The 19,601-nt window shown below is 32.1% G+C and overlaps 2 protein-coding genes across 4 annotated transcripts in view; one reads left to right on the forward strand and one right to left on the reverse strand.

The window, feature by feature from the left end:
- The window catches only part of LOC126736784 (SH3 domain-containing kinase-binding protein 1-like), a 24,944-nt gene extending 9,604 nt beyond the window's left edge, over positions 1-15,340 (forward strand). For 2 of the 3 annotated variants that reach the window (XM_050441315.1, XM_050441316.1), the window contains exons 8-9: positions 5,752-6,021; positions 11,526-15,340. In XM_050441315.1, the coding sequence (XP_050297272.1) occupies positions 5,752-6,021; positions 11,526-11,881 (626 nt within the window). In that variant the 3' untranslated portion in view covers positions 11,882-15,340. The remainder of the gene's footprint in view (positions 1-5,751; positions 6,022-11,525) is intronic. The other variant, XM_050441317.1, reaches the window with a different exon arrangement.
- The window catches only part of LOC126736788 (broad-complex core protein isoforms 1/2/3/4/5-like), a 28,069-nt gene continuing 16,690 nt past the window's right edge, over positions 8,223-19,601 (reverse strand). Inside the window, exon 8 of the mRNA XM_050441326.1 lies at positions 8,223-10,005. The gene's annotated coding sequence lies outside the window, so the exon portion shown is untranslated. The remainder of the gene's footprint in view (positions 10,006-19,601) is intronic.

Here is a 19,601-nt window from a genome sequence, read left to right on the forward strand (position 1 = left end):
CGGTACTGTAGTAACCCCTGTTTCGTCTAAATTAAAAATTTGGCTTGCCTCATAGTTATGCCGGCTGTAAACAGTTTTGAGCTTGCCAAAGAATTCCCCAACAACTGTTTTGTTAAACGCCGTCATACGAGCAAGAGATGTTGCTTCCGGTTTTCGAATTGAGAGTTCTGAATTTCTCCTCAAAAAACCGGCAAACCACTCCTCGCCAGCCATTGCTTAAAAGCTTATTTCGAGACGCAAATTGAAATGCTAGTTGTCTAGTTTTTTTTGGAGTTAATCCATAGAACATAGATGAACATTTGAGTAAATATTCAGCTAATGCTTGTTCCATTTCTGGAGAAAAAATTTGACGATGTTTAAAATTTGGTTTTAAAGATATATTTTCTATCCCCTGTTCTCTAGCCCTTTTTACATAAATAGCTAAACGAGACTTAGTAACATTATACCTCTCCGAAACTTTTCGCAAGCTACCAATATTATTTAAGACATCCTCTACAGCTCTTCTTAGATCTCCTTCAGGGAATTCCATGTCGGTTTTATTTTTATACTCTCTCACCATCTGAAATAAAAAAATAAATAAAAAAATAAAAACATTCTGTATTTATCCCCCATTGATCCTATAGTAAAATTATTCTTTTTCCTAGAAAACTAAACAAGCAATTTCAATTATTTGTTTCTTATAACCATATTCTATAATGCACATTACCACTAAAATAATTAGATATTAAAAAGTGTTGCATAGAAAATAATAAATGATTACATTACTTACCGTAAAAGTTACAAACAGACTGGCTGAAACAGGAAAATATCGATAAAAATAACCACACTCAATGCTTGCTACCTTGCGAATGCCAAACGATTGTTCGGTAGTTATTGCATTAATTTACCATATGAGGGCGCTTCAAATACATATTAAGCGGGAGTTTGAAACATGTCCATTCTATCCTGGTGTCCATTGTATCCTCGGTCTCCCCTATAGCACTAGAGAGAGTTCAAAATAAATTTTTACGATTCTGCCTTAACAAACTTCACATTTCAGTTCCTAATGACCATTGTTATGATGAAGCAATGAACTTGCTGAATATGCAAAGTTTACTTAAGAGATGCACTGAAAACGAGTTAATGTTTATTTATAAACTTTTGAATGGCCTTGTGATTTGTCCCCAAGTACTTAATAAAATTTCATTTAATATTCCACACCGTAATCAAAGAAAATAATAGTAAACTATAGAAAATCCATCCCGTGTAAATTATTTGACCACCTAAAAGGATCCCCGCTTTTCGATCGAGGATCCATCGGTGAAATTACGCGTTGAAATCTGGCCGATTGCTTGGCTGTGTTGCAAAATTTAATTTGGCGGCTGCGACTCGACTGAGCAACACAATATTATTTTTGTTATTCGCTCTTGTGACGGACGTATCGATACAGGTTATCAACACCGGCAAAGCTCTCCGTCGATTTTTGACAAAACTTATTTACAAATAATTCTGTTATTTTTTGAAAATTTTTTCACTGGTTATGTAATACATAATGTCGGGCAATGTATGCCATTATTATGACTGTAGGCGAACTAGAAGAGAGAATCCTACGTTAAAGATGTTCAAATTTCCTTATAAAAATCCAAGTATTTGCGAATGTTGGATTTTAAATTGCGGTCCTAGAGTTCCATAAACATACTCAACCTTAACAGTGCCTTAGTAAATAAGTACAGGGTGTTCCATTTAAGAGGAAAAACGGCATATTTTTTGACTTTCCCGGTATATTTAAAAAAATTGAATATAGCCAATCGACGTATTTTAACTCGGAGAATTTGAAAATCGTAATAAGAAAACAATTCCATAAAAAACAAAAAAGACTGACGACATTGTTTTTTTATTACGATTTTTAAATTCTCCGAGTTAAAATACGTCGATTGGCTATCTTCAATTTTGTAAATATACGGAAAAAGTAAAAAATATGCCGTTTTTCCTCTTAAATGGAACACCTTGTACCTAAAGTTCGTTTCATGGGTCTTTAACTGTGGCTCCTAGAAGAGCCAGGTATAAATACGTGTATTTTTACGCAAAGTTACAGCTGAATACCTGTGAAATGAACATCACTTGCAATCTATATCTATCTCAAGTTTTAATTAGGAATTATTCGGCAATGAAAATTATAGTTAACCAAAAACTATAATTTTCTAACTTTTAGGTAAATGAAAAATGTGTAAGGTGGTAAAACTAAATTTATGAAATAAATAAAAGAATAAATGAAAATTAAATTTAAAGAATAAAAATATATAATACCGGTTTAAATAGTCAAATTCCAAAACAATAATTACTTTGAGATAAAACGTTAAAAATAATACCGTAATAAATAATAATAGTTATTTATTAGAGTAAAATAGGCGTTTTAAATTTTTGATTCTACGTTAAATTTGATCTACGAAAAACATTCATGAATGAATGTTTTTTACTATTGAAGGATATTTCCAAACTTTGTGTTCTCAAGACGCATGCCAATTAGCCAAAATATTTAAAAAATATTCGTATTTGATTAAGAATGTTATTGCGCCTGTTAAAAATTTGACTAAAATTTATTTCAACACCCTGTACCAAATTTGGTACACTTATGTTTTAAGTGGTCCTGAACAATAATCCAGTACCATTTTTCAAAAATAAATATCGCTAATACTACTTCTCGATTTTTCGCACTTCAAACTTGAATACAGTAGGCCATGACCTGCTTTCTCTAAATGTCGAACTTGGCTCATAAGTGCCATTTTTGAGCATCTATCCAACAAAAAAAAGTTTTTGAAAATTAGTCAAGAAACAAAAATTTTAGAGGAACTTCCTGTATAACCGGAAGTGCCACCAGCATAAAAATATTTAAGTCGTATGCCCCCCCATCCCTATCAACGCTATCAAATTGCGAGATTTTATAATTTCTTGTTTTCGAAAACAATTCGTTTGTAACTGGTTTTCGACTACGTTCATCCAGGGACACGCTGTATTAAAAATGTGCATATTTTATTTGCAATTTTTTTGTCAACCGCTCATTTTTTTAACTAGTTTGTGGATTTTTTAGGGAGAAAATTAAGAAAACAATACCCATTAATTGCATTAAAATTTATGTTTTTTTTAATCTGAAACACCCTGTATTCTTATATTTATGAAAAATCCTACAATTTGAGTTTAAACACTTAACTGTATCAATTATATAGCCTATATTGGAACACGTGGCTAAATGTGCCAAGCACAAGGCTAAAAAACGAAAAAAAAAATTATATAATTGTATATAATTATTTATTTATCTTGAAGTGACATTAAAAATTTTAATATCTTGTGATCACTTGTTAAACACAGACTATGCTTATTATTTGTGAAAGCTTTAAACACAAAGAAACTTGACAGAACAATTAAAACAAAATATTACTCCTTTACTAGAATAGATGAAGCAAAAGGTGATGCCAAGTATATATGGAAAACAATTAAGCTCTTAGTATCAAATAAAACAGTATACATATATTAAGTTTGAGGGCCAGTTAGTCACCGATTCCCATGCAAATAGCTGAAAAATGTAATTCTTTTTTTCTGGACAGTATACAAGATATTTCAATGAGTATACAAAGAAGTGAAAGCTATGAAGACACAATAAACAACACAGATGGCAGTTGATGGCATAAATACGATACAAATACAAAGGTATTGTAGATAGATTTTTGTATCTAATCAATGAGTGTTTACGGTCTGGTTCATTCCTAGAAGTTGTCAGTGATTACCACTATAGAGAAAAAAAAATAATACTGAAAGAAGATAGGGTAAGATACGGTCTAGAAAATAGGGTCAGAAATAGCAAAAAATTGGGGCAAAAGCACATTTCAAAAACATCTAAAATTAATGTGTCGGATCGCTGTAAAGAACTGTACTTTTCATATGTTGTATTTAGTGATTGGAGCTAACTTTTTTCCCTATAGATTTATTCATAAGCATACACATTGGCCCAGAAAATAGAGTCAAAATAGAGTAACAAATTGGACCAAAAGGACATTTTATAAACTCCTGAAATTCATGTTTGGGATTACTGTACAGGCCCATACTTTTTATATGTTGTAGTTAGTGGTTGGAGCTAACTTTTCTTTACCAATAGATTTTTTCATAAACATACACAGTGGTCCAGAATATAGGGTCTAAAAACAGCAACAAATTGGACCAAAAGCACATTTCAAAAAATCCCTAAAATTGATATTTTTGGTCACTTTACAGGACTGTACTTTTCATATATTGTAGTTAGTGGCGGGAGCCAATTTTTTTTGCATATACATTTTTTTCATAAACACACAGTGGCCCAGAAAATAGAGAAAAAAAAACAAATACTGGAAAAAAAGTGTCGCACTTTCAGGACTTATAAAACTGATTTGATTTCAGAAGAAATGCTGACGTTTGGTTTACCGAAAACAATGCCGAAAAGCTAGAATGGCCGGCGAAGAGTTCCGATTTAAATCCTATAGAAAACATCTGACTTTTTGCTTGTCAATACGATTTTTATTTAATAGTTCTGAAATGTATATTAAATAAAAACAAATATACAAATATAAAAAGTATTTTAACAGAAAATAATTTGAAGTGTGAATCAACAAATGTATATAACACACTAATTTTCATTTACAAAATAATACCTGTACTAGCTCATTAACATTTACTAGAAAATTGTTATTAAAAGTTATTAATTTTGTAGCACTTTTTTTGCTAATAAAGTTTATTCTATTATATTCTACCATGACAAAGTGGTATTAATTTTGATTCGATTTGTAGATTTTATATTCGTATTTGGTTTTTGAGCAGGAAATTGCTTATACAAGTAAATTGAGCATTAATAGAATCATTGCTTAGATATGGACTTAATAATAGGAGGATGCACCTATTGATTGAATCTGAAACCCTTGAAAATAATTCAAAACTATATTTAAAAAATAATTGACAAGAAGACCAGGCTATATCCCACCAGGTCAATAAATATAAAAAAACTAGGACGTCTTTTCTTTTTTATGATTGATTCAACAATAGGAATAATAATAATATATAATAATAAGCCTTTATTTCCAACAGCCAACTTGCCCAATAACAGGAAACAGTTGCAAAACAATGAAAATTATTGCACATCAAACATCTATATTGCAGATAGATGTTTGTATCTAATCATGAGTGTTTACGGTCTGGTTCATTCCCAGATTCCTGGAAGTTGTCAGTGATTACCACTATAGAGAAAAAACAAATAGTGGAAAAAAAGTGTGGACAGTGTGATTTTTTTTAAAAATAATATTGTATTGTGGGTACCCTTGCTACCCTTTTAATCCTACAGGGTTTCTTGCAGAAGAAGCTGACATACCTTTTTTCAAATCAACGGATTAACGTCAAATATGTTTGTGAAAATTGATGCATATATTACCGGCATAAAAAAAGGTTGATGTGACGAAAATTGAATGAACAAACTGCCATTATTAGAGCTTTCACCTATCCACAATTAAAGTTGGTGTGCCACACTATAATGTATTAATCCAACAAAAATATAAACATTTCAATGATACAAGCCTTATTAATAAGTTGGTATAATAAACGGTTATATAAAAACTTGCGTTTCTACTATGATAAGATGTGATACATATAATTAGTCAAATAGCAAACTGATAACAAGATAAAGTTTCTCATATACAAAATAAAAAGTTAACGGCACAGTTTTAAATATTTTTTTTATTGTTTAATATTTAACAGCGAAACGCACTAACTTAGTGTCGCCACCCTCGGAACCCCCCAAGTCCAAACCTCCCCAACAGCCGACGGAATCTGAAAACTCCAAATCGACCCAGAACTCCCCAGCTGAGAAAGAAGTGAACATCGATACCATGTCTAAATCGATGTCGGACATCAAGATGGAAACGAAACCCATCCCTAAACTTACCAAGGGCGACGAGAGGGCCCCACCTATAAAAAGTAAGCCTGTTGTGACGTCTCTGTCTTCTGTGTCTAATAGACATTCCATAGGTAAGAGAATCTTAAAAGTTTTTATGTAGCGAGCGATGTTAGTAGATGGGTTTGGAGATGTGTAGTAGGATGATAGTATGTTGTAGTTAGTGGTTGTAGCTAAGTTTTTTCTCCTTATAGATTTTTTTTTTGTAAACATACACAGTGGTCTAGAAAATAGGGTCAGAAATAGCAACAAATTGGACCAAAATCACATTTCAAAAAACCCCTAATATTGGTATTTGAGATCAGTTTACAGGGCTGTATTTTTCATATGTTGTAGGTAGTGGTTGGAGCTTAAGTTACTTCTCCTTATAGATTTTTTTTATTAACATACACAGTGTACAAAATAGAGTTAAAAACCAGCAACAAATTGAACCAAAAGCACATTTCAAAAACACCGAAAATCGATATTTAAGACCAATGTACAGGGCTGTACTTTTTATATACTGTAGTTAGTGGTTGGAAATAATTCTTCTCACCCAATAGATTTTTTCATGAACATAAACAGCGGCGTAGAAAACAGGTCCCAAAACAGCAACAAGATAGACCAACACCACATTTCACAAGCTCCTAAAATTGATCTTTGGGTACAGTGTACAAGGCTGTACTTTTCATAAGTTGTAGTTAGTGGTTGGAGCTAACTTTTATCCACCTATAGATGTTTTCATAAACATACACAGTGGCCCAGAAAATAGAGTCAAAATAGAGACACAAATTAGACCAAAGGGACATTTTATAAACTCCTGAAATTGATATTTGGGATCACTGTACAGGCCTGTACTTTTCATATGTAGTAGTTAGTGGTTGAAGCTAACTTTTCTCTAGCAATAGATTTTCTCATAAACGTACACAGTGGCCCAGATAATGGAGTCAAAAAACAGCAACAAATTGGACCAAAAGCACATTTCAAAAACCCCTAAAATTGATATTTTCGATCACTTTACAGGACTGTATTTTTTATATGTGGTAGTTAGTGGTTGGAGCTAATTTTTCTCTACCTATAGATTTTTTCATAAACAGACACAGTAGCCCAAGAAATAGGGTCAAAAAACAGCAACAAATTGCACCTAAACCATATTTCAAAAACCCATAAAATCGATATTTAGGATCAATGTACAGGGCTGTAATTTTCATATTTTGTAGTTAGTAGTTGGAGCTAACTTTTCTTGTCCAGAAAATATTGTCAAAAAACAGCCACAAATTGGAACTTTGGAACAACTTTCACTTTCAAATACTCTTAAAATTGGTATTCGTGATCAGTGTACAGGGCTGTACTTTTCATATGTTATAGTTGTGGTTGGAGCTAACCAAGGGGTAAGGAGACTGATCACTATGCTAAACGTGTATACCCAAAAATGAACGGAAACATAGGCGCTGTTGGTCAAATGTGTACCTTACTCTGATTGCCTGAACCCACCTTTTGTAATGTGATTGTTATATATACCTTATAGGCAGCTGGAAATATTTTTAAATATGAAATTTGGCACTATGTTGTTTACTTCAGAGATTCCGTTGAAAAAAGTAAAGCGACGCCGGAAAAAAAAATGCACAAAATATGCTTTTTTTTAATGTTTTTATTAAATACTAGGAAAATTGAATTAAGTATTATCTTTTGAAAATTAAAATTCTTATCCTTGAGTGTCTTCATGAAATGTAACCGAAGCTTCAGAGAACTGGATAGCGTACACAGAACAGCATAATTTCTCCACAGCTTTAAGTAATCTTGTAATACTGTGCTACATGACAAAATTATTAAAAACCAAAATAATTTACAGGAAATAATTTATTTTGTAGGTCTGGATTTATTTCAGGAGTTCATCAACATGTCATATTCACTCTTCGATAGAATTTTAAAATCAGGACTATTTGATAAATATATAGATATGAAATGAGGCGGGTCATTCCAAAGTGATTCTTGTCCACTTTGAAGAATTGTTGGCAGATTGAAAAAAACGGATAAGTTGAGGTTTACCAGCATTGTCGCTTAAATTAACACTTTAATATTATACATTTTGATATTCGAAAATGTACAAAGATTGTCCCATAAATCAGTTTTGCTTGGAATGCCATAAAAATAAAATTGAATTTTTGACAAGATGCATTTTGGAACACCGCTGTGGATTAGACGCATTATGGAATAACAAATTAGACAAATCTTGTAGTATTATACCCATTTTTTTTTAGTGTCTTTAAACTCAAAATAAAACAAAAGGCCAGCATTAAACTAAATTAAACCTTTTATTTCGTATGACAAATTTTAATTTACCAACTGAGAAACAAAAAAAGTGGTTGATAACAAAAGTGGTTGTTAACAAAAAAATGCTTTAAAAAACTAAATTTTAAGGTCTTTAGGCTCCTCTGATAATTGGCAAAAGTTATCATCTTCTTGCTCTTGGATAGTATCAGTTTTCCATTAAGTTTCTAAAAAACTCACACTCAGAATTGTCCATCCACTGGTCACCAAAATGAGAGTTCAATAAGGTTTGAATATCTTTAACTTTTGCAGGCACTCTTTTTGAAAGATTGTAAAGACTTATGTTGGAACTATTTTTTCCGCGCTTCCATAGACTCGTAGCCTTGCCAAAATCAATTCTATAGAATTCCTCTCCTCGCACTGTCCCATCTCCTTTCTTGTTCTTCGTAAGAATGATCCTCTTATATTGAGATATTTTAAAATGCCACGACTGCACTCCTTTAAAACACTCTTTAGCTGTTTTTCGCCAATCTCGTACCTGACAATCTTCTAATTTAAAAACTGTTGCTTTTTCTGCAAAGAGTTCTATATAGGTGTTTGGGTTTGTTATAGTAGGCATCTTTCTTAATTTTTTCTTTATTCTGCCAAACACACGGTCGGATGGTAAAAAAGAGTGACCCCTGACTGGAAAAACTAATTCAATTTCTTTTAAAGAAATTGAAGACATTTTACTGAAATAGTAGACGAGCATGCCAACCATTACTGAGTTTCTATTTTGTCCTCCGCATCCGTCTGCACAAAGTCTTAGTTTCTTAATGTTGTTCATATCAATAAATGAAAGCAAGTAAAATACTGCAGATGCGATTTCATTTGAGCTTTTTTGGTAATAAAAAATACGTTTGTTTTTGTTAATTGAGAAGAAGACGTCCCTTTTACAACAGAAAAATTATAAGTATATAGTCGCCTACTGTAATATGCTACTTGATCAGGTACTTTTGGATTTACTAAATTTTTTTGACAGTCATAGGAGAAAGTCAACATCCCATCTTTCTCTTCCTTCAAAAAGTCATAAAATGTTTTACTGCGCAACTTATGTACCCTTTTTTCAATAATAAGTTGGTTTTTTAGATTAACATCTTTTGTTGTCTTTATTTGCTCTGATAGCGAGATACATTTTGAGCAAGCATCGGTAACTGGCGACCCAAAGCCAATATTATAATCTTGTGTGAACATTTTTCTAAAGAAACTTCTTTTTACCTTTAAATTATTGGGCGCAGTATTATTGTACATGTCCATAATTTTTTTAATAGAAAGATCACAAGAAAGGTACTGTCTCATACTTTTACCTCTACAGTAATGACTTTCTACACCTCTTAATCTTTCAATAAAAGCCTTCACAGAGTTCCTTTTCACTATATTTAATTCTTTTGATCTAGCGCCACCTTTTTTTTCAACAGGCATTTTACTAGTTTTAATATAGCGATTAGCAACCCTTTGAACTCTGCTCTTTGTTATATGTAAAATGCTTAAAAAAGTTTTTTGACAGACCTGTATATGGAACTTATCAGTATTGTACACTTTGACAAAATAATTTATTGTATGAGGTTGGTTTTGTAGCTCCGTCACGTTTTGGCTTTCTTATATCAATATATTTCAAAATAAATGCATCTTGTACCTGTTTTTTCTTAACTTCGTAGAATCTTTCATGAAAATGTTTCACGTCTATCATTTTTAGTGAATGACATCGATAAGTAGCTTTGGTGAAGTGATTACAAGTCGGGTAAACCGGTGGTTTATTCGCAGAATACCTAAAAAGAAACACAAGTTGAAAAAAATCTTAACTAAAAAGACCTAACAATAACTAATAACCCTCAACCAAATTTATAATGTAGCCAAAAAAAGCAACAAAAAACTAGGAGTAACAAGCCTTATCTCTTTTCTTTTTTAATATTCTTTTCCCACCAATTTGGATCGGATATTTTTTTTCGTCCTCTACCACGTGGTACAGCTTTAATTGTTAAAGCCATTATTAAATTTTACAAATGACGACTCTGCTAACGTCTTACTCGCGTAAAAAGTTGCAAACATTAATGACGATAGGAATAAAAAACGCACCCCAACAAAGACGTCATTATAACTACAATAACAATAATGTCCACGTTAGATTTCGCGCGCTTTAAAATCCGACTTTGTGATCGGTTAGTTGGATATGACTCGCTTTGAAACAACACCTCTCGCGGATAAGAAGCGTTTTGGAATAACACGCAAAATATGAATGCATTTTTAATGGGATTAGAAGCAATTTGGACGAAAATTATGTGTTTCAGCTGCAAAATGTCAACGTATATTTTTGATATAGGTATCAAACTCAATTTTGAAAAAAAGTGGAGAAGAAGCACTTTGGAATGATGCCGCCTCAAATATTGATGAGAAAATTATTCATAAAAAAAATATTATAAATTTCTTTAACTAATAATTTTCGTTCCAGAAAGAATGTTAGGTAGAAAGTGTAAATTTCTACTTAACAATTATTTTATTTGAACACTAATTTTGGTTTTATACTTATTTAATATATTTAATTACAAGCAATATTTTTTTTTGTTCAAGAACATTACAATTTTACTGAATCTCTAAAATAATTAATTAAAAATCCTTACTCTCTGAAACTAATTTGGCATTATTTATTTAATATATTTAATTACAAGCAATATTTTTTTTTTGTTCAAGAACATTACAATTTTACTGAATTTCTAAAATAATTAATTAAAAATCCTTACTCTCTGAAACTAATTTGGCATTATTTCATTGTCGTTCTGTTTTTTTTTTCTATCGTTGTTTATTGCTTCAATTGAAAGATCTAGCCAAAAAATTAAACCTCGTCTTCAGGTACTTGTTGATCGTTGAAATTCGGACCCCTTGGTAATGGTCTCTGCATCCAACAATTGTCAAGTCTGTGACATTATTCAATTTTTGCATTACCTTGCCACAAAAATCATAATAGGAACATTTTGCTTTAAAAATGTTGACTCTAATATGGAAAATAATTGTAGAACTGATGAGCTTGGTCGAGTGACCCCTTGGTATTTTTCCACCATGTCAACAAAGTCATTCCAAGGTTTTTCCTTATTCCTTTGAGTCTGCAATCAATTTGCACAATTCATGACCAGTTTATATCATAAATATATTTAATATATCCTTGGAACTAACTTTTCTCTCCTTACACTTCATACACAGTGGCCCAGAAAATAGGGTTAAAAAATTAAGAAAAAAAAATTATTTAAAATCCAACCACGCTTAGAAGAAACTGACATTTTCCGCTATTCCTTAGGCGCGATGCTCCCATCGAGAGAATCCCCGTCACGCACCCCGCCACAACTGAAACCCTCCCCAAAACCGGTCAAGACAGTGGAACAGTACGAAAACGTGTCGGTGCACAAATCGTTCAGTAGCAGCTACACCACCACATCTGTGTCGTCTGAGAAAGTGTCCGCTGAGACCAAATCGACTACCGAGTCCACCTCTACGGTAAAACTGAGCGACATCTTAGAGAGACTCGTCAAGTTAGAAGGGATCGTCTCGAGGCAAGAGATCACGATCGAAGAATTGCGGAATAAGTTACAGGTGGAGTCGGAGCTGAGGATGATGTTGCAAGAGAAGTTGGCGCAGAATAACGTGCAGGTGTAAGTAAGGGAGGTTTTTTGTTTTGTTTTGAAAGAAGATTGCAACTTAGGTTGTTTTTTTTTGGATGTGAATCTAAGCATGAAATTTTATAGTTAACAGCTTAATTTTGTCAAGGGTCCTTGGAAAAGTTGAGGTTTGTTCCTATATTTTACTGAAAAAGTTATGATACAGTCGAGTTCGGATATAGTGAACTTGATAAATGCTTTTGAGGTTTGTTATGCCTTTGAAACGACATATGTAATCCACCCAACGTGAGTGTGTGAGCGTTCTGCCTTTATGATAATGGAATTCAATTAAAGCATTTTCTACGTTTTTGATTGGTAATAATGAGTTTGCAATCATTTCAGCTACATTGTTTTTTGATGTTAATTAGGATTGGTATTTCGGTGGTTTAGCAATTTTGTCGAAACCAACTAATTTCACTTGATTTTTTTATCAACATGGTATATTATAGTATATAATCATCATTATCATTGACTTTACTCGCAGGCAAGTATATTTGCCTTTTCCTAGTTCACCAGCGGTTATGGGTTGATTGAATAGTCCTAAAAAATCCGATATCACCAAATACGGCCACAGAACTGGCAGACCCAGTTCTCCCATTTAGCACAGTTGGCGTCTTAGTTTTATGGAGATTTGTTGCTTGGCACTATTTCTTTTTTCTTTTTTTTATTAGGCAGTATAATTTTTTTTGGCAGTCCTTTTTGCTTCCCGTCTACTTGAGCTGTCCATCTTAAGTGATATTTGATGATTATTACAGTAGAGTCGGTTTTTTTCAACATACTGATACTGTTCATCGTTTGATGATATATCTCAAGGATCGATATATGTCTTCTGTATGTTGTCCAGGTGGTTATTGTCAACTCAGTTTTTGCAGTTGTTTAGCACATATTGAATTTCAACATCAATATTTGTATGTGATGAGAGGTGACTACTAAGATATGAGAAGTATTCGATGTTCTGTTAAGATTCAATTTAAAAGAGACGGAAAAATGTGGAATATTATTAGTGTTTGAAATTTAAGACAAAGTTTACCAATTTAAAATATTTTTAATTGAAAGTCAAACAGATGGAAGTTCTATGTCGCAATATTCTATAATTATACTTTAGATTGTGTCACCAGCTTATAATATAATTTGTCCAATATAATTGTATTAGATAATATAAGCTGAAAATACAGGATTTGTACAATGAAGCTCATATTCACTTAATGAGATTCTATGAGGTTGATTCATTTCTATGATGTTAAAACGAGAAAATTGAAACATTGAGAGTCTTCGCCTTGCAATAAGTTTTAAAGTGAGCTGTTTTAGTTTTTAACTTGTTTATAAAAAATACTAGCAAATGCCACTAAACTATCGTGGTTTTTCCTCAAAATTTACTAAACTGCAGATTTACCCAGTTGAGGAATAGTTGTTTTCATAAAGGACCAATGTAGATCTAAATTTATTGATTTCTTGGTTCATAGTGAGTTAGGGGTAAATTGTTTGCAACTAAAACGAATAAAATGTATTAAATCCATAAATTAAATTAATAACTTAACCAGTTTCTGGAAGTAAACCATTATATCAGTATCATATGTAATATGAGAAATTGCATTTTTATCCTTCCTAGTAAAAAATATTGTGTATTTTCTATGATAGGATTGTTTTGATTTTAAAGGCATAGCTTTCGTTTTATTCCGGATTTTTAAATAAAAATTGAATATTTCAACCTTCGGGGCTTTATTTACAGATATTTTATCTCTTAATGCTTAAATAGGTATTAAATGCTAAGTCCTTTTTTTTATTTTATATTGTATGGCTAACATAGAAACTCTTTATATGTAAAGTACGTAGTTTAATCAGATATTTGAGTTGACACATATTCTTCTAAATAAAAATTGTTTGATATTGTAGCTTTTTTACCGTTAGTTGAAGGTTTACAGGGCAGCTCTTTAAAAGTGTTGATTTACAATGTTGCGATTCTGTTTTGAACTTCCTGGACCCTGTTCTCCTCCAATAAAAGAATCTGCTTTTCCAGTGAAAAATGGTTTTCCACAATTTCTTCTTTTCTAACCTGGCAGAATTCTCTCTTAGCTTTTTCTCAAGCTCACCTTTTAAATTGGCGAGTGTACCACTTTCTTCCAGTTTTGCAAAAATTTGTTTTATATGCTTTAGAGAATATATTAATTCGTGATCCATATGTCGCAACTTTGAACTGATATTAGGAGGCATAAAAACCAATTTAATATGCTTTAGCGAACCTTCAGCATGTACTACATCAATTATCAACTGAGAGCACCATTGTCCCTTTTTTTAGTAAACGATTTGGACGTCATCCCGATTCTGCTGATTTAAAAAAAAACACACATCAGGCTTACCGCTAATAAGCTTTCAGCAAGAAATATTGATGTTAAAAATATGATTACTGTAATAATTACCGTCAAGTTATTGACGACATTCATCCCTCAGCAATTCAATTTCTTACCTCAATTTTACTATCTTGCAATTTTTGGGTAACCCACCACTATATTAGGTCTCTGTCAACCTCTTTTGGTTTTGGCTAATTTGCTTCATTTTACCCAAAAGTTCGTTAAAAACTAATTGAAACACTCACTATAACTAGTAGAAAACTAGAGTGTTCACTTTGAAAGGGTTTGTTATATCCGAACCATACTGTAATTAAACCTATAATCAGTATCTGTTTAGAAGTGCCTTTTACCGCTTTTCAAACTCCTAAATTTGAAATTTTTCCCGTACTTTCAACCGCAAAAAGTTGCATCTTTATATTTTATGATCCTGTAAATAAACCAGCAACAAAGTGCTGCTTTTTTTTTAAGATTCAACCGTTGTACATGTTCTACGTAAACAATTCGCTTAATTTATCGTAACGAGAATACCTGATAGTACATTAACTAATTTTAGTTTTATAGTTCGACAGGGTGTCCGCTTTTTATACTACGCGTTTACAATATTTTTTATATCGTGTATTATTGCCATAAAGCCTTTTTTATGCCATTTTTTTAATATTTATGCTACCGATTTTTTCGCCTAAGGACAGTTGTGTAGTAGGTTGTAATTTAGTTACCCGTCGCAAGACTATAAAATTAAGACTAATGTGATTTTTTTTTTTAGTTTTTATGTTTGTATTCAGTACGTGTTTCGGTTTAAAATAAATTGTATTCTAATAAGCTTAACTTAAACGACCTAAAAGTATTGTATCGGTGATAGGTGAACCATTGTGCTTCATATTTTGGGAAAATCATTGGAAAATATGCCAAAAGTATGTCAATTAGGTTAAAAACTTATCACTTTTGGTGTACTTTTGAAATTAAACATTCCATTTTCTTTTTTGTACATAAGAGAATCGCCAAGTTTTTAAAAAAAGCTTTTGTAAGTACTTAGGATATACTATATTGTTGATTTGAAGAATATAATATGACTGTAAAGAATTATTAAATAATATATTATTTGAAGTATACATATATTTAGTTTGACTGAGGTCCCCATTTTCTTTTAGGCTTTAGTAGTAGAATTTTAATTAGCCAGGTCAATAAAGTTCTGTTGTAGAATAGCCGGAGGTTAATTCAAATGATACTAATTTTTCGCGTAGTCTCCAAATCCGAGGGTCAAAATTTACCCATCAAATTTTAAACTACATTTGGGTTATGTATAGGATGCTCAACATTTGGTTGGTTTTCTGCACTTTGTGTCATTTAGTCTTTGTGTCATTTTAATTCACCTATTTTTCTTCAGTCAGCTATTAAGAGAAAAAAACAACACAAGTAAGTTAAAATTAGACTTGCTTGAAGAAGTAGGTATCAAGATTTAAAATTCAAGAAATAAAATAAAAAGACAATGAAAACCAAAGCCTAAAAACAATAACTATAGAAACCTAATCTAAAGGGACGAGAAGGTCAGGTATTCGCCTATTGAGTATGACTATTTTTTTAATAAATTTAAAGGTTTTCTTCCTAAAACTTTTAAAAGATTATTCCCGTCGTATTGTTAGAGGGAGTATACATCGGACCACTATCTCTCGGACGAAGCCTATACGCTAGAATATTCAAGCCTCAAGGTCTTGTATTACGCTCGTGAAAAATGATAAGTTTCTAAAAAGGAACGAATTGCAATAAAGAATATATACAGTATTGTGCATAAATATAGCAACAAGCGATGTTTTCAAAAATATTATTTGCTCCTTTATTTATTCCATATTATTTCTTTACTTTTAAGTACACGCCTCTGTATTATTTATAAATATACCGAGATATCATAAGAATGCCAATGCAGAGTAAGGAACTTCATGTTTGTTCATTTAGACAATGTGCATAAATACAGCAAAATTTTTGTTTTGCATTTATTTTATCAGTTAAATATCGATTTACCTGCTGTAAAGTTGTTATTTTTGAATCTCAGAATTAACTTAAAATGAGTCGCTCAAAAACCGTCTTTGGTGATGTAAGAAAAATTATTGTGGAGCATTACGAAAATGGTGTTAGGCAGAGTGACATTGCAAGAAGCTTACGGCTTCACAGGTCAATCGTATCCAGAGTTTGCAAAAAATTTCGCCTTACTGGAACAGCTGCACCGGCGCCCATTCCTGGTAGACCCAGAAAAACAAATTTGAGGATGGATAGGCAGCTGCTACGAATTTCCAAAGAAAATCCTTTTTTGCCTTCTTCCCAAATTTTGGCAAAATTAAAAGAGGGCGGAGGAGGAAACCTCAGTTCCAGTACCGTAAGGAGAAGATTACTTGATGCCAACTTACCTGCTCGTCGCCCCGCCAAAAAACCGTTACTCTCAAAGAAGAACGTCAAGGCTCGTTTTCACTTTGCCCAATCTCATGTCCACCGGTCTGTAGCTGATTGGAAGAAAGTCGTATTTAGTGATGAATCTAAATATAATTTATTCAGGACTGATGGAGTGATGTACGTCAGACGCCCCAGTGAACAAAGATTAAACAAAAAGTACATTTGCCCCACAGTTAAACATGAAGGGGGAAATATTCTTGTATGGGGATGTTTCTCGGCTCGTGGCATGGGACCCATAGTAAGAATAGTGGGCAAAATGGATCGTTTCATGTACAAAGACATTCTGCAAACACATGTAGTGCCATATATGGATGAAGTCATGCCAGTAACAGCCATATTTCAGCATGACAACGATCCAAAACATGCTTCTCAATTTGTTAAGAGGGGGCTATCTGATGAAAAAATTAATGTAATGGTCCCCATAGAGGAATAGCCCCATAGAGAATTTATGGCATTACATTGACACCAAAATCAGGCACCTAACATGCTCTAATACAAATATTCTCTTTTAAATAGTGGAAAAGGCTTGGAAAGAAGTGAACAATGACTATATTATGAAATTAATTGAGTCCATGCCAAGACAATGTGCAGATATTATAAAGAAGGGGTACTACACGAAATATTGAATTGATTTAATTTAGTTGGGTTATATTTTTTTTAGAATCAAAACTATTTTTTGTTGCTATATTTTTGAATAATAAATTTCCATAAAACAGTTTGGTGAGAGGGAAATTGAGGAAATTGGACAGTTAAATTTCTAAACTTTCCTCTATATGAATCAAATACTTTAGACCATTACACAGCTCTACCGCAGGATATAATTTCATATTGTAGGATATATAGCCGACAATGTTTTTTCATGCAGATAATACTCAATACTCTTAACGAAAAACCGATCGAGTTAAGTTAAACTTGATCTATTTATGTTTCCCATTCTAAGTAACAATCAACATTATCCTCAAAAAACGAACTAATTTAAAGAGTGCTACATTCCTGGAAAAAACAGGGGTGATATCTGGGTATCTTGGGACTGGATAGTTCTAAAATGTAGGAAGATTGATTTGTCATAATTTATAAGTAAACCACTTCTAAAAGTCCGACCTAATTTCTGATCTACTTTTTGATGAAGAGTTTCTGATGTTTTAGCTCATGCCAGTCTTTTTGAGTCATCTACAAAATGAATTAAGCTGGACAAGTCACTAACCACGGACTAAAGCAGGTCATTTATATACAGGGTGTTTCGTAATTAGTGAGACAAACTTAGAGGACCTCAAAATAAGCAAGTTTGTGCAATAAACCTCTATCCGAAAATCATTAGATTTTGAGATACAGCATGATAAAATTTTAAGAAAAATATCTTTTGACATGCTTGTAGATATTTTTCTGAAAATTAGTAGGTAATTTGTATTAATCTATTTTTTAATACATAATTTAATTTTTTATTTTATCAGTGGCGTCCATGTGGGCCTGAATCTAGTTCTCTCTTCAAAAAAATGGTACTTCACTGTTTTTTCTTCAAATAAAAAATATTTTTTAAATCCTCGTTAGAGTAAATTTTGTCTCCTGGCTCTGTTTTTTCCGACGAACCGTTTTTGCATTAAAAAATTAAATTCATTGCTCGAAATTTATTTTTGGCTTAAATTTAAATTTTTAGTTTCATCCGTTGGATAATATTTACGGTATTTATTTATAAGGAAAAAAATTACTTGCTTTTAATGTGAAATTCGGCACCATAAAGTGAATTTTTGAATCATTTTCGGATAGGGGTTTATGGCGCAAACTTGCTTATTTTGAGGTCCTCTACATCCCCTTTAAGTTTGTCCTACTAATTATGAAACACCCTGTAGAAAGAAAGGACCTAATGACCCTTCCCTGTGGTACTCCTATTAGTTTATATCTATATAGTTCAACATTAAATGATTCAGAAAATATTTTACTACTCTCCATTTCAAAAGACAGAAATAGGATCCTAATGAAAGATAGGACCAAGGATCATGGATACCATATTCCAGTTTATTTAACAGAAGGATGTGTTGAAGGAAGGATCCAGACTGTCAAAAGCTTTGGATCGGTCTAGGAATGCTGTTAAAGTTTTCAACTAACTTTCTAAATATTGAATTATTCTGCAGATAAAACCTTAGGTAGCAGTTTCAACTGATCGACCTTTACGAAAGCCATGCTATGCTTCACCGAAGATGCTCCTCGTATTCAATGAACACTTTTGAAACAACGTTTTTGAAAACGATGATAATAAGCTAATTGGTCGATAGTTTTTGAGACCTCTTGTTTTCAAGCAGGGACTTAACTACTATAAAGTATCTGTTTTTAAATGAATTGCTTATTATATATGAAAGAGCAAAGGCTATATAAGAAGCAACATACTTAATTAAATCTGTGGATATTTCAGTTTATTTTTAAGATGTTTGATAATTTTAAGCACCATTAATAAGTTTTCTAATTCAAGAAAAGGATATAAATATATTTTTGACAGATGTTGCACTGATATTCAAAACGTTAGCCCGAAGATATTTTCTGACACACAAGTACAGCATCACTTCTTGATAAGTGGAATCTATCCAACTGTAGATTTACATTCTTCCTATTTAAGTTGTTTAGCAAAACTGGCTGCTTTTCAAAAACTAAAACAATCTGTAGGTAAAAAGTTTAAGGGTCTAATACACAGGTTTATTTGAACTTTACTCCTTAAAAATCACCCTCTTATCAAGTCCTTTTGTAACCGAAACACTCTGTATATAATATCTTGTTTGTACAGACATAAAAAAACAATTTTTCTTTTGAAAAGAAAAATAAAGAGTTAAAATTAATAAATTATTCATTTTAAATCTTAGGGATCCTAATGATTTTATGTGAAGGATGGCTAAAAGAGGTACATAGGACCAAACGAAGAAAATAAGTAAATTACCCACT

Source organism: Anthonomus grandis, chromosome 5 (genome assembly GCF_022605725.1).
Source record: "Anthonomus grandis grandis chromosome 5, icAntGran1.3, whole genome shotgun sequence".
Classification (NCBI taxonomy): domain Eukaryota; kingdom Metazoa; phylum Arthropoda; class Insecta; order Coleoptera; family Curculionidae; genus Anthonomus; species Anthonomus grandis.